The sequence below is a fragment of the Colossoma macropomum genome, unplaced genomic scaffold (genome assembly GCF_904425465.1).
Source record: "Colossoma macropomum unplaced genomic scaffold, Colossoma_macropomum, whole genome shotgun sequence".
Classification (NCBI taxonomy): domain Eukaryota; kingdom Metazoa; phylum Chordata; class Actinopteri; order Characiformes; family Serrasalmidae; genus Colossoma; species Colossoma macropomum.
The window spans coordinates 29,652,164-29,667,994 of NW_023494810.1; the positions used below are offsets into that span (position 1 = coordinate 29,652,164).

General features: G+C 39.4%; 1 protein-coding gene across 1 annotated transcript in view; it reads right to left on the reverse strand.

Moving 5' to 3' along the window:
• Positions 1-15,831, reverse strand: part of dnah1 (dynein, axonemal, heavy chain 1) — an 81,894-nt gene that overhangs the window by 46,875 nt on the left and 19,188 nt on the right. Inside the window, 19 exon segments of the mRNA XM_036559949.1 lie at positions 34-192; positions 368-487; positions 1,443-1,637; positions 1,720-1,897; positions 3,494-3,648; positions 5,249-5,340; positions 5,515-5,701; positions 7,906-7,992; positions 8,108-8,257; positions 9,014-9,127; positions 10,351-10,456; positions 10,863-11,051; positions 11,296-11,409; positions 11,587-11,750; positions 13,000-13,244; positions 13,329-13,512; positions 14,375-14,480; positions 15,015-15,136; positions 15,592-15,756. Coding sequence (XP_036415842.1) covers positions 34-192; positions 368-487; positions 1,443-1,637; positions 1,720-1,897; positions 3,494-3,648; positions 5,249-5,340; positions 5,515-5,701; positions 7,906-7,992; positions 8,108-8,257; positions 9,014-9,127; positions 10,351-10,456; positions 10,863-11,051; positions 11,296-11,409; positions 11,587-11,750; positions 13,000-13,244; positions 13,329-13,512; positions 14,375-14,480; positions 15,015-15,136; positions 15,592-15,756 — 2,832 coding nt within the window.

Consider the following 15,831-nt stretch of genomic DNA (forward strand, 5'->3'; position numbering starts at 1 on the left):
AAATGCTTAAAATGAACTGCTCGGGTTGAGTACCTTCTCCTGGGCCATCTTAGCCCTGAACCAGGTGCTGAAGCGCTGGCGGCTGGCGGCATCTCCAGTGCTCCCCACACTCCATACAAGAGAGAAGATAAACCACGGCTCAATGAGCTCACACACGCGATCCAGCTTCTCCTGGAGAGGAGGTCTTTCTCCCTACACACATATATACATACATAACTATTGATACACACATGTATCAATATGTAACACACATAGGTATAGAGACACATAATAACCTATCAAAATCAAGTGCTAAATAGTTTTATTTAAAAAATAAAAGAATTCAAATCACAATCTGTGTGATTTGTGATGTCCTGCTGTGTCTGACCTCTCGTGGAATAAAGGGCTGGAAGAAGCAGTCCAGCAACTTTAGCAGAGAGCAGGTCAGGTTACTGTCCATAGATGTGATCACTTCTGTCACTGACTTTCGCACAAACGTGATAGAGTCCTGTGGACACACATACACACACTCACATACAGCACTGTCCAGAAGTCAGAGACCCCCTTTCATTTATTTTAATTTCCAGTCAAAACAGCTAAAACAGGAAAAAAGCTGAAACACGCATTCATACAGAAAATTACATAGAAGCCTCAACAACTAAATATAATATCAAATGTTTCCGTATTTAGTGTGTCCACTTTTTGGCTTTATTACAGTTTCTATTCTTTTCAGGAGACTCGCTTTCAGTTTTTCAAAGGGATATTTTTCCACACCTCCACAGTTCAGTCTTAGAAGTTGGTTGCACTTTCTGCATCTCACAATCCAAATAATTACACATTCAATAATGTTGAGGTCTGGACTCTGGGGTGGTCAAACCATCGTTCTGAGAACACCAGCAGCTTCTTTGTTCGATTTCTTCTTTTTTTGTCTATTTCCTTTTCTCAGTAAGGGCTTCTTATCCTTTCAGACCCATAGTGCTGAGTTGTCTTCTCACAGTGGAAGGATGGACAGAAACACCTGTGGATGTTTTCAGATCTGAAGCAGCTTGATTTTCTCCTCTCTCTCAAAGATGAAAGTGCTGTTTATCTGATGGGGACAGTTTTGGTGGTCTACTAGGTCTTGCAGGTGGTTGTTAGGAGTCCCATTTTCTTTACATCTTTTAATGATTCTTTGAACTCCAGTTTTGGAAACTCTGCTTTTTTCACTTTTTTTGCATTGAGTTTCTCCTTCCAAGTAGGTTTTAGTAGATCTTATATCTAATCTTCTCAGAAAGATCTCCTGAAAAATTCATTTCTGGTACTTAAGGCTGTTTTAACTGAATATACATATACTTGATGTGTTTTTTTGTTCTATTTGAGACATATGATTATTGAAACAAAACACATAAGCCTGGGCCCCACCCACTATGTTTAGTCTCTGGGTGTGAAACCATTCGTCAGTGCATTAAAACATTCATGCTGACCTGTAGGAATCGGGTAAATAGTGAGTCCAGCTGCTGAGCATATGGCTGCAGTGGGGTGGGAATGGTGCGTAACCAGCACTCAGTGAACGGAGAGAGACCCAGAATACTGGGCTCCAAATACACCATCCCACAGCGGGACACTGTGGCAGGGGAGGCCACGGCCAGGTCCTGCACCTCAAACATCAGAGTCATCACCTGTGGACAGGGACACAGCCTGAGGATAATAAGCACACTCACGCACACAAACAAAGACAAAGGTTAAGCAGTGTGAACTCACATCGCTGAGTTTGATGATCTCCCCTGAACTCAAACACAGCTTTTTATTGTCATCCAGCACCGTGTTCATGTTCTCGATCCACACAGCGTCCACAGGCCCGTCAAACACGTACCACTTCTTCTCCTCGTCCATCGCAGCGGCTCCAACACGGATTAGAGACGACAGAATACCGTCTGTCCTGCTCACACAGCCAGAGCCAGAGGCAGAAACAGCAATTTAATCATGATACTAGATTTTCTTGTATAAATTATATACTGGTTGTAGTGCAAAACATTTATGGAACTATAAGATACACTATATGGCCAAAAGTACGCAGACAACTCTCCTGATTATTGAGTTCAGGTGTTTCAGCTACACCCATTACTAAGAGGTGAATATAATCAAGCACATAGTCATGCAATCTCCACAGACAAACATTAGCAGTAGAATTGGTCGTACTGAAAATCTCAGTGACTTCAATCGTGGCACTGTCAATAGACTTCACCTCTGCTACCAGCCAGTTTGTGAAATTTCTGCCTTGCTAGATCTGCCCTGGTCAGCTGTAAGTGCTACTATTGTGAAATGGAATCTTCTAGGAGCAACAACAGCTCAGCCACAAAGCGGTGCACCACGCAAACTTAAAAAACGGGGCCCCCCCAGTGCTAAAGCATCCATCCTCTGTCGCATCTTTCACTACAGAGTTCCAAACTGCCTCTGGAAGCATCATCAGTGCAATAACTGTGCATCAGGAGCTCCAGGAAATGGGTTTCCATGGCCGAACAGCTAAACATGAGCCTAAGATCACTATGACCAATGCCAAGTGTCGGCTGGAGTGGTGTAAAGCACTGCCACTGGACTCTGGAGCAGAGGAAATGTGTACTCTGGAGTGATGAATCGCACTTCACTTTCTAAATGAATCTGGGTTTGGAGGATGCCAGGAGAAACAAAATGCATCTTGCCAACAGTAAAGTTTGGTGGAGGAGGGATAATCATCTGGGGCTTTTTTTCAGGGTTTGGCTCAGCCACTTAGTTCCAAAGAAGGGTAATGTTAATGCCACAGCATACAAAGACATTTTAAACAATTATATACTTCCAACCTTGTGGCAACAGTTTGGGGCACTTACTATTGTATAGATGTAGACGTCTGTTTAGTCCAATGAAGGCAACAGACTACTGCAGCCATCTAAGGGGTACTATACACCACTGTGTAGCTGAAGCACAGCTATTCATCTGTCTCATGTGAAATCCTCATATGACAGCGCCATCATTTTTATAACCAGGAGAGTCAAAATATATTCTGTGTGCTGTACTGTTTAATGCGAAAAACAGAAAAATAAAAGTTTTACTATATTCTTATGTAAGCTATCTGACATGACAATGTTTAGTTACTTCAGTGTGATCACCAATGTGAAAGCTTTCACTATTCACAGAAGATGGACTGTGTACTAAATAATATATCTCTGTAAACATTACATTTAGGTTTTTAGCAGATGCTTTTATCCATGGAGGCAAGGTAGCATAAAGAGCCATGCAAAGGTACTTTTATTGGTATATTATTGGTATTTTGGTATCATTGTTATACTGTGTATGAATGAGGACATTTGAACATATAATCAAAACTAATTACTAGACAACTACCACATAGAAAACGTGAATAGAATACAAGATTCAGTGCAAACTATTGATGGGCAGTGTATTTTTACCCAAAATAATAACACATCAGTGTTACATCACCATATCTTCACTCCTGTCTGCAGTTAAGATTCTATGTGAAAAGCTCACCAGATCCACTCACCATTCGTGGGTCAGCAGGTCAAACTCTCCATAGAGCTGCCCCATGGTGATGGACTTAGGATTGAGGACGTAGGTCTGTACAGCCTCATACACTCCACCGCTGACCGAGGGCTGACCCTGCAGAGCTGTCATGGCTGCTGCCAGCACCTCATAACACTGACAGACACAGACAAAAGACATGAAGCTTAGTTAGGGGTTAGTGACCACTTAATGCTGGCACTGAACAGTGTGGTCAGTGCTCGGTTTATAGACAAGACACAGTAATATGATGTTAGCACCTCACTGTCCAAGCAAAAGAGACCCCTGTAAAGGTAATAAGCATGTCTTTTTCTTTGAAAGTAAAGAAAAATATGAGCAAGATAAATATGAATTTTGCAAACAGATAAGAACAACAATCAGACTCAGCCATGGAGAGAATAGAGATAGAGAATAGTAAAAAGAAATGATCCCCTAATCACTATTCCCTACATTGGAGCACTATATAAAGCACTATATATTATAAGGAAACAAAATGGTCCCCTAATCACTATGTCCTACACTGGACTACTATTTAGAACATGATTAATGATTACAGGGAACTGAAATGGTCTCTAATCACTGTTCTCTACACTGGACCACTGTCTAGAACACAATTATGGTAAACAGAAATGGTCCCTAATCACTATTCCTTGCACTGGCAAATCAGAAGCACAATACAGAACACTATTGTAGGGAACAGAAATGGTCACCTCATCACTATTCCCTACACTGGAACACTGTATAGCACACTATTATAGAGAACAGAAGTGGTCCCCTTATCACTATTTCCTACACTGGAACACTATATAGAACACTATTATAGAGAACAGAAATTGTCCCCTAATCACTATTCCCTACACTGGAACACTACATAGCACACTATTATAAAGAACAGAGGTGGTCTCCTAATCACTATTACCTATTAAGATATCATTACTACTATATAGAACACTATTATACTTACCATAATGTGTAATAAGAGTGTATAAACAATATTAACACTACACAGATTTAAAAATCACTGCAATAGAACACTATGTTAGGGCACCCCTTCAAAATGGACAATTAAAAATTGGCACAACGTCACTTTTTATAGTTTAATATCGATACAGAAGCCTTAAGTATCAACCGATGCTGATTTGATAAGTTTTTAAAAGCTATTAGTTAGTAGCTGTTCATTGCTTTCATGATAACGGTGTATTCCGGACTAAAACTAGCATTTAATATTTTATGTGCTGTGTTGCAGTATTCTGTAGCACAGCATTGCATACTCAACCCTCAGCCTCATCAGTTTTAACAGAATTCAAAATTTTATATCGTTTTCTCGTTTTCATTCTTCAATGTTCTCTCACTACAATACCCAGCATGCTAACCTATGCTAACCTATCTACTGATCTTTAGGCTAATTAACACAACCAAGCTAGCACTGGTGTAACTTTTACCTCAGTCATAAAACAAAATCACAAAGAAAACAGTGATTCTAACAATGACCTATAGTTATTAAAGTTATACCTATACTACCTTCAAGCTGCATCATCAGAAGCAGTTTTTCCCAGGCTTTACAATGAAAGATCTCACTCTATAGACTAATGTAGCACAACTATGGGATGCAAAGTAGCATGTTTTAACAGATGTAGTGGTAGTTAAATATTTTATTTTAAAATATTCACATTTGAATTTGAATACTTACGGGAAGCTCCAAGAATGACAGTGTTTGTATGATTGTATTTGTCCTCACCTTCGTTTTACCTGAGCCAGACGGCCCCACCAGCATCAGACCGTGCCTCACCACTGTGGTCTCATACAGCTGAATAATCTTTGTTATGTAGCCTGGGAAAAAGCAACAAAACACAGAGAGCATATTGCAACTATTAGCACATATCACATGCTGTCGTTTAAGGGCATCAGTTGTTGCTGCAGCATAAACAGCATAAACAGCTCTACCACTGTCAGCAAGTTCTAACTGAAGCTTCTCTTTGAAACCAGACAACATCCTGATCTCACCGTCCACATCTTTGAGGCATTTATCCCTGCAGACGTTGCGGATTGACTCCTCTAGAGTGCCGTAGTCGATGGGCTCCTCACGGATTTTGGGGAAGAGGTCAGACACTATGCCGTTGAAGAGCTTGAGGTCATCCTGCAGGAACTTGGGCACGTTTACATCTCTGATAGCACGCAGACAGATCAGCTCCTGGAGAAGGAAATACCTGTTTTAAAGGGGTATTTGCCTTGTTATGCGAAAGCATTGCCTGATGAATAAATTTGCTGAAGTGGAATGTGGTTATACTCATACATTTTCATATTATGTCATTATTTTACCTATTTATTTTTATTTTATTTATTTAAGATCTAACAATGCTATTATTGTCGCTACACAGCAATTTAATAAGCATTATTACTAGAAACATCAGGCTTTATTCAGCACTCCAGGTGATGACAGGCTTGTCTGGGTTATTTTCGGACTGAATTTCCTTAAGCTCAGGTCAGTTTCGGTTCTCACTGAGTCAGGTTTGGACTAAATGTTGACACAAAATTCTCGGGCTGTATTCAGATTCGGACCAATATTTCAGGCGTGATTAAAGCCTAATGTGGTACTTACGATGGCATTTTAGGGTCACTGTTAATAAAAATAAAAATAGTAGACTTCGAGAATAAAGATGTAATATTTAGAGAAAAAAGGCGTAATATTTTTGAGAATAAAGTCATACAGTATGATATTTCAAGAATAAAGTCATAATATATTTCGACAGAAAAGTCGTACTATTTCAAGAAAAAAGTTGTAGAATTACGACATTAAAGTTGCATTAATACCAGGAAAAGTCGCAATATTGTGACCTAAGGCTTTGCAAAGTGAATACAGCACCTCCTTGTGTTCAATGAGGGGCGGTGAGGAGTTGGTGGAGCTATACTTTCATACTGATTTCACCCAAAAAGAAATGGTGGAAATGGCTGTGCAGGAAACTGTTTATTTAGAATAAAGAACCAGAGACTTGGAGGAAACTGTCTGTCTGTTTTGTTGAAGGAGAATCGCAGGCAGAGTCGTCTGCACGGCTATCAGTGGCTACACCTCTGCGCCATTCAAAGAGGGCTGAAGTTTCACAGACAGTGAGAATGATAATCAAAATGATCGATCCACAAAGAGACAGGAGTGAGTGGAACTCCAGCGCACCAGTACAGCAACTAAGACCCCAACGCGTTATGGCAGCCCCCCTACAGTTAGCCCAATTTATCCTTGAAATACTACGACTTTTTTCTTGAAAGTTTCTGACTTTATTCTCAAAGTCTACTATTTTCATTTTATTAACAGTGGCCCTAAAACGCCATCGTAGGTACTGGAGCGTTTTGTGTGCTATTGTATTTCCTATCAATATACAAAAGAAGCTCCCTGCTGTCTTTATTGTCATCACTATTGTCCTGAGGGAGCTGGAGTTTGTATTACAGCACATTCAGAATGCAGTTCGGATAAGCTCTTATTGTTGATTTGTTTAATTGGACTAGCAATAAAAAGTCACTGATGTGTATGACGCAGATTTTTTATTTATGTGTTTCCCTGCTCAAAAAAGGTAGTTTGTGATGCAAACAACATAAAAATCTACAAATTATTGGCTTTGTAAGATTACATATCAAAGTTATTATTGGAGAAGAGTAGATTAAAAGCAGAAACAGATGCTCATAGATCTTAAAGGGCTAAGGGAGCCCAAAAGTGAGCAGAAAAGCTTAATATCATTGTCAACTAAAAAATTAACCAAGCAGATCAGATTTACAAACTGAAAGCATGTCAATATTAAAGGGGAATTCCACTGAATTTCGGCACAGTTAAATGCTGAAGATGTAAACAAAGTAATTCAGAGTGGCTTGACGTGAGATGCTCTGTTCTAGAGAAACTTACAGAGTCACAATTGTTCACAGTGGTGGTGACAGGAAGAGTTTAATGCCTCCAAAGGCTACAGGACAGAGAGGTACTACATGAATTAGTAATGCACAGATGGGCAAATACTGAAAACTTGTTTTACAATACTTTTGAGGTAACCATTTCCCCCAAAATGTATTTTTAAAATCCAGTCATTGTGGAGACCTACATGCAGTCACTGTAAGGCAAAATACACATTACATACCAAAACCGAGCAATGCAGATTCTCTGGTGGTTTTGGATAGCAAATAAAACAGCTGTATTTGTGTTGTATACATCACAACCCCTGGTTTCTATTACCACCACTGTAAAGAAATCTGAGTAAATAATTTTCTCTAAAATGGACCATTTCGCAACAAACCACTCTGAATGACTGTGACATCCCAGCAGCTGAATTATGCAGACATTTTTATCATTGTGGAATTTCCCCTTTAAATAAATTGCAATTTACTTATTTGTGTGGCATAAATTAAATTCATACTCACCTCGTTCATGTCAGGGTTCTCCCTCTTTAGGTTTCCTGCAGCAGAAATCACAGTTTTCACAGCTCTCATGCCAAAGTCATAGTGATCCTGCCCGACACAGAGAGCAATGCATGTACACATCACATTAAAGGAGTAATATCTAGTGCTTGCATTGCTGGTTTTAACTCTATGTGCATCATGGAGTAAATCGAGAAGATCTAACCTGGGAGCTGAGCTGCTCAGAGGACAGCTTGAAGGTGCTGGTGATCTTTTTGGAAAGCACTTTGGCATCGCTGAACCCAAACGAGTACAGAGAAATCTCAGCGATCATGGCGTAGTCTGGGACCATCATGGCAACAGGGCGGAACAGAGCCTGAAAGACAGGGCTTAATGATAATAATGCACCATAGTGTTAACAATGCATTGACTGAAATGGTGCTAAATCTGGATCAGAGATGAGTAGAGTAGCCTAATCCTGAACTCAAGTAAATATATTAATATTTGAGTAATACAAACACTCAAGTAAAAGTAAATTCCCAATGAACAACCCGAGCAATAGCACAAAAGTATTAGGTCAAAAAACTAATTAAGTACTGAGTAACTTATAGAACTGCAGTGGAATATCTGAGTACATCCAGCATCTGACAGCATTTGAACTGAAATTGTTAGCCTCTATTTTTCTGATTTTGGTCTAAAAGAAAATTGTAAAACTCCAAAGTCACGTGTGACCAACCGCAAAACACTAAAGATGTCATCACCAACAAAACATAACAAAATTAAACACAAAAAAAGAAATTTGTAAAGAAATATGAATAGCTAAACATAAAGCATAAAAAGAGTAAAAGGTAGATTCTTGAATTCACTAATAAACTTAGTAAAAGAAGAAGTATTAGTGATTTGAAAACACTCAGGAGAGAATAAATCCATCACTATTTTGTAAAAGTACATGTACTTGAATAAATGTAACTGGTTACCACCCACCTCTGCTCCTGATGCTCTTGCAATTAATCTAATAGCACAATAGCTTAGCTCAGTTCACCGAATAAGCAAATAAGCAATTAAGTAATCTGAATAGTTTAAATCGATTAAATATAAATATAGCTGTTCTGGGCTCATGGTGGAAGCTCACCTTTAAGTTGTCAGGCAGCTCAGTTCGGCCAGCGTAGCCTGGGTTCATAGTGATGAAAACAGCACAAGAAGGAACCAGTGGGATCTCTGCTCCTTCGAACACAAACCTCTCTGCCTAAACACACACACACCACTTCACTATTACAATCTGACTCTTCATTTACATTTATGGCATTTAGCAGACGCACTTATCCAGAGCGACTTACGATTTGATTATTTTTACACAGGCAGGCGAAGATAGTGTTAGGAGTCTTGCCCAAGGACTCTTATTAGTATAGTGTAGGGTGCTTACCCAGGCAGGGATTGAACCCCAGTCTACAGCACAGAAGGAAGAGGTGTTCAATAGACTCTTCACTACTCACTTTTACAGATTAACACCTCACTATTACAATTTGACTCTTCACTACTCACTATTACAGTTTAACACTTCACTATTACAATTTGACTCTTCACTATTTATTATAATTTAACACTCGCATATTTCAACTTTACTCGTCACTACTCACTATTACACTTTACTATTGCAGTTTGACTATTAACTACTCACTATTACAGTTTAACACTTCACTATTACAATGTGACTCTTCATTATTCACTATCACAGTTTAACACTTCACTGTTACAGCTTGACTCCTCACTACTCACTATTACAGTTTAGCACTTCACTATTACCATGTGACTCTTCACTACTCACTATTAGTTTAAAACTTCACTGTTACAGTTTGACTCCTCACTATTCACTATCACAGTTTAACACTTCACTGTTACAGCTTGACTCCTCACTACTCACTATTACAGTGTAGCACTTCACTATTACAATGTGACTCTTCACTATTCACTATGACAGTTTAACACCTCACTGTTACAGTTTGACTCTTCACTACTCACTATTAGTTTAAAACTTCACTGTTACAGTTTGACTCCTCACTACTCACTATTACAGTTTAGCACCTCACTATTACGATGTGACTCTTCACTATTCACTATGACAGTTTAACACTTCACTGTTAGTTTGACTCTTCACTACTCACTATTACAATTTGACTCTTCACTATTCACAATTACAGCTTAACACTTCACTACTACAATTTGACTCTTCGCTATTTATCATTATAATTTTATACTCCAATATTTCAATTTGACACTTCACTACTCACTATTACACTTTAACACTTCATTATTACAGTTCAGTTCTTAACTACTCATTATTAGAGTTTAACACGCTTCACTATTACAATTTGACGCTTCTCTATTACAATTAAACACTGCAGTATTACAATTTGTCATTTAAATAGTTGTGAATGTTTTCCATTAGTGAATGTGTATGTGCTAACTCACTCGTTGTTGCTGGGCTTTCTGAATGGTAGTAATCTGTTGAGCCACCACAGAGAGCACCTCCACATCAATGCGGTTAAATTCATCAAAACATGCCCATGCTCCAGAACTGCAAGCACACACACACACAAACACACATACACACATGCATATATATATATATACAGTACGTCTACACGCGACATCAACACTTATTTGCTGACAATCACCAGCACAGCACAGTACATCTCCACACTGATGGGTGATCAGTAGGGGTGATTGTTTAAAAAACAAAACACATTCTAGTATTTTTAGACTACAACAGATTGTCAACGCAGTCAAAGTCAGTAAAAGAAGCAAACTTAAAGATTGTGTTGCTATATTTTGTTTATGTGCACCCGCTTGACACAATCAAATCATGAACCATTATTTCACTGTGTGCAGTTATGAGAGTGAGGAATTGACGTGAGACTACATAGAGGAAGATGCAGCATAGGAAGTAAATCAATGTCTCAAATGCCCAATGTGTGTCTCACCTAGCCAGACCCTTGAGAAACTTTCCCATAGCGAGGAAGTCGAGCTGATCCGAGCAGTTGAAGACGACCGTCTGGATGGCCAGTGCTTTTCCCAGGTCTTTAGTGGTCTCGGTCTTCCCTGTGCCTGCCGGACCTGCTGGGGCTCCTCCAAACTTCAGGTGCAGAGCACCCGTCAGGGTCAGATAACACCTGCAGGAGAGAAGGATGATGGATTATGAGTCGGAGGGATCATTTTGTAATTATTATTATAAAATACACTGGTGTCTTTCTAAGAATTTAATTTAAATAAAACATGAAAGCATGAAAGCTTGGAATTAAAGTTAAAAAGTCTCTTTTGGAGCTGCATTTTAATAAACAACATTAAGCAGAAATACATGTTGATAAAGTGGCTGTGATGTGTGGTTGCCATGGTGATTTATTTTCATAACTTTACCGGTCCGTCAGTGGGGTGATGACGAGCCGACCGGAGTTACCCAGATACTCATAACCATAGAGAAATTCTGCGTTCACCGCCCTGATGTACAAGTCATCTCTCGCCCAGTAATATCTACAAAAATAACACAGTGCCCAGTTACTTTGAAAAGACATTTCTTATACTGTATCCTGTCAAATCATAACAGAAAACCTCTTGGTGAAAAATGAGAGGAAGCTGAGTCATTTTCAATATTAGCTGTAACTAAAAACCTGTGTCTGTGTATTACAGAGCGTGTTAGGTTCACCTGACCTGAGCTGGCTGATCCATTCAAAGTCATTAACACTGGCCACGCCCTCGTCCACTAGTTTGGCAGCCACATCCTTAGCATGCACCTCAATCACGATGAGTGCGGAGAGAACAGCGCGCTGCATCTTAGACAGGCGACCTCGCACCAGCTGCACCAGATCACTCAGCTGCACACAAACACACATACATGTACATGATTCATCAACCAACTTCATCAAAGTCAAAAATATCAACCTGCGATCTCCATTACATTTCTCAGCACACATGTTTTACTATCAGCTGTATATTATACTCTTAAAATGAATTGATGTCATGCAAAGCTTTAAGTAATATTCAGAAATGTTACAAACCTCTATTCCAACAAAGTTGGGACAGTATGCAAAGTACAAATAAAAACAGAAAGCAGTGATTAGTAAATTCACTTTGTACTGTTTTTGTATTTAGACATTTATTTAGATGTACTTGTGTTTAGACATAGTGAAAAAGAACATTTTCAACAGGTGATGTAATCATGCTGGAGTATAGAAGGAGCATCCAAGAAAGGGTCGTCACTTTGCCAAAAAATACGCCAGCTAATAATCCAACAGTTAAAGAACAACGTTCCTATTTAAGCGATTGCAAGGATTTTAGGCATTTCACCCTCCACAGTGCACCAATATCATCAAGAGATTCAGTGAATCTGGAGAAATCTAAAGGGCAAGGTTGAAAAACAAGACTGAATGCCCTTCCAACCCTCAGAGGCCACTGCATAAAATACCACCATGCTTCTGTGATAGATCTGTGTGACGCACAGTGAAAAGGTGTATTGTGGTGTAACGAGTCAAACTTTCAGATTGTCTATGGAAAAAATGGACATTATGTTCTCCAGGCCAAATGAGAAAGAGACCATCCAGATCGTTACCAGCATAAAGTTTGAAAGCAAGGGTCTGTTGTGGTATTTGTGGGTAATTTGCATATCTGTGAAAACCCTATAAACTGAACACATTTTTGGAGCAATGTGTGCTGTCTTTTTCGGGGACATCCATGATTATTTCAATAATGCTAAGCCACATTCTGCATGTGTTACAACAGCATGGGTGCATGAACAGAGAGTGCGGGTGCTGGACTGGCCTGCCAGCAGTGTCTCATCAAATATGCTGTACATAATCAAGTGCCTACATCATACAAGAGGGATGTTGCAGCCTTTTCTGGGATTTCCCTATTCTATTTCCCAGCAAGAAACATAAATTTACTCAGGAACTTTTGTCTAGGTGGAATTATGAGGGGACACCCTTGTTGCATATGGTCAAACGCTGCTGTAAGCAATTTCTGCTGCGAGTCAAGTTCTTGTTGGTTACTCTAAATCAATCTGTTGCACATTTGTTTGCTATTCCACATTGAAAAAAAAATTTGGTTAATGAGTAGTCTGGTCTGTACCTGGGTCTGGAGCTGAGGGTAAAGGCTCTCAGCCAGGTCTCCCCTCTCTAGAGCCTGAGAAACTTCCATGGTCCAGAACGTCTGGCACCCTGCGATCACAACCTGCCCCGGCCATGACAGCACCCACTTTGTGCGAGGTTCCTACACAGAATGGGAAAAAAGTTTTGCTGTGGAGGTGCAAATGTATTCAAATTGCTCTAGTACACAGAGAAAAGCTTGAAAAAAAAAAGAAAAGAAGCATAAAGCTTTTGAATTTGGATTCATTTTATGCTACATGATTTGACACTTAGAATTTCATGAGTAATAAAGCTGGCATGGCATTGGAAGACTGACCTCGGCGTATACCCCGAGGGATCGGTCGATGCAGTCCCGCAGACTGAGCTTCATGGACTTCTCCACATCACGCAGCCAGTCCTCTACATTCCCAGAAGGCCACACCGGGAGGAAGAGCTTGACTTCCTCTCCTTCAGCAGAGTACATATGAGTGATCTGAAGGTCCGGCTGGAAACGAAGCTGTGCGACATGCAACACAAACACAGTTTAGAGTCAGAATGGTCGAGTATTGAAATAGTTAAAAATATAAAAAAAATGTTAAAGTTTAAAATATTATATAGCAAATTAGAATTGTATATGCTAATTAGCTTCTCTCTAACATTACACATTCTCATATGGATGAACCATGAGATGTTTGAACTCTTTATTCCACCACTGAAGAGCCTGTATGTTATTTTTTAATCAGGGTTTCTTTTCTGTTTACTCCAGTATAGAAAAGACTACTGCAGCCAGCTAAAGGCTAAAGCACGCTGGACCAGAAGCTGGGTCTCTGGCACTGTTTAGCAGATAGTACAAAGCCCAGTGACAGAACATAGGAAGCGCCGCAGAAAAGTGCAGATAAACCATAAGCCCAAATTAATTTTGCACTCAAATAGATTTAACGTAATAAAATTTTCAGCTAACTCTTCATAAACATATTGTTTTCTGCACTAGCTAAAAGGTATGAGGTGAAATATGATGGACAAAACTGATTAGTTTTTGTCCATTTATCTTAAAGACTTTAGATTGACACCTGTTAATTTCAAGCTACATATCACCCACTATGAATTTGTGGTCTGGGTTTAATACAGTATCACATTAAGAGATGCTGAGAGTCACTTTTTTAAGGGGACAATTGGAATTTGTTTGAATAATAAAAAAGAAAGTAATTAAATTATTGGAATATTTTGTGAATAATATATTACAAAGTCGAATATCAAATTAAAATGCCAATCCCTGAAACACGCAGTCATATATCACAGTGAAGGTACTGTTTACAGATATTCTAAACCAGAATAAGTGAGCTCTGTGTGAGTATTAATGAGAGCATATGTGGACCGACCCGGGCGATGTTCTCGAAGCATTTGCGCAGGTGAGGCTGCACTGCTGTTGGGTCTTTGGTCTGAGACAGAATCTCCAAAAGCTCATCATCAGACAGAAAATAGAACCTAAAGCCAAGAAAGAAACCATAATATCAAAATTCAGTTAGTACAGAAAGAGTGCTGTAGATACCTTTGTGAGGGACGTGCTCTTATATATACAACACATTTATAAATAATCACAAAATTAAATTGCCGTTTGACGCAGGCCATTATGCAGCATGATACACAATGTCTTTTTTCTTACAAGATTTTACTGTATATTGTTGCTGTCAAAACATTGTATCTTCATCTTTGCTGTTTTTTAATTTGCATTTTTATTATGTGGACATTTCATGACGAATGAACCAATAGAAGTGGCTCAAATTCTTGTTACATAAACATACTTTAAAATCAATGTTTTTTTTCTTCTCATGTAAAGTTATCATTTTGGAGCTTTAGAGATTTTAAACCGACAGTGATCATATGCTATATTATGTGATGAATGTCTAATTTGAGTACTAATTTTAAACTTTACCTGACCATATATATTTCCGTATAAGGTAGTGAGCTAAGTCTGATACATAGATAGGTAACAGAATCCCCATTAAGTGGGTTGCTGACCTGGGGAAGGCTCCACGTTTGGTCTCCAGGTATTCACTCAGCCCTTTCTGCACCTGCTCCAGTAGCTTGTTACAGTCTCGCAGGCTGTCCAGCAGACGAGGGTCCGGGCACAGTTCAATCACCTGTCCATGAGACGTCACACACAAACCAACGTTTACATTTGTGGCGTTTGTCAGACGCTTTTATCCAGAGCAACTTACGATTTAATCATGTTACAGAGGGAGGCAAATGTAGCACTCAGGTGGTCAATCGAACCTCACTCTGCTGTATGGCCTATTCTTTTATTAATCACAAAGCTTATCATCCAGTATGTACCATGTATGTATGCACTATAAATTATTCAGTAAATACTACCTAACCAATGCAAATTATGTAGTTCTGAGAATAAACAGTGGAAGTCTGGAATCACTCATGATATCCTTTGGTTTAAAGGGGCTAATAAACACACAGACATGTGAGAAACATACATTCAAAGACACATTGACCCCCTCCCCTCCACTGAATGCGCATTTACACTCAAATCTATGCTTTAATTTAGAATTAATTGGTGTCAGTTAGAACCAGAGCCCTAGCTCACCTGTCTGTTGTCATTAGCGGCCTTCATCACCTTCCTCCAGGTGCGCTCCATGGTCTGATACCTCCTCCCCTCCAGGGGCAGCTGCCTGTTGATGTCGTCTGAGCTGAAGATCGGCTCGAGGTAGAGCCAGGAGCGCTGGCACGTCAGCCACTCCTCCAGAACATCCTGTCAGCAGGGGGCGATAAACAATTGCACTGACGTTTATTCATTTGGCAGATGCTTTTATCCTGAGCGACTATT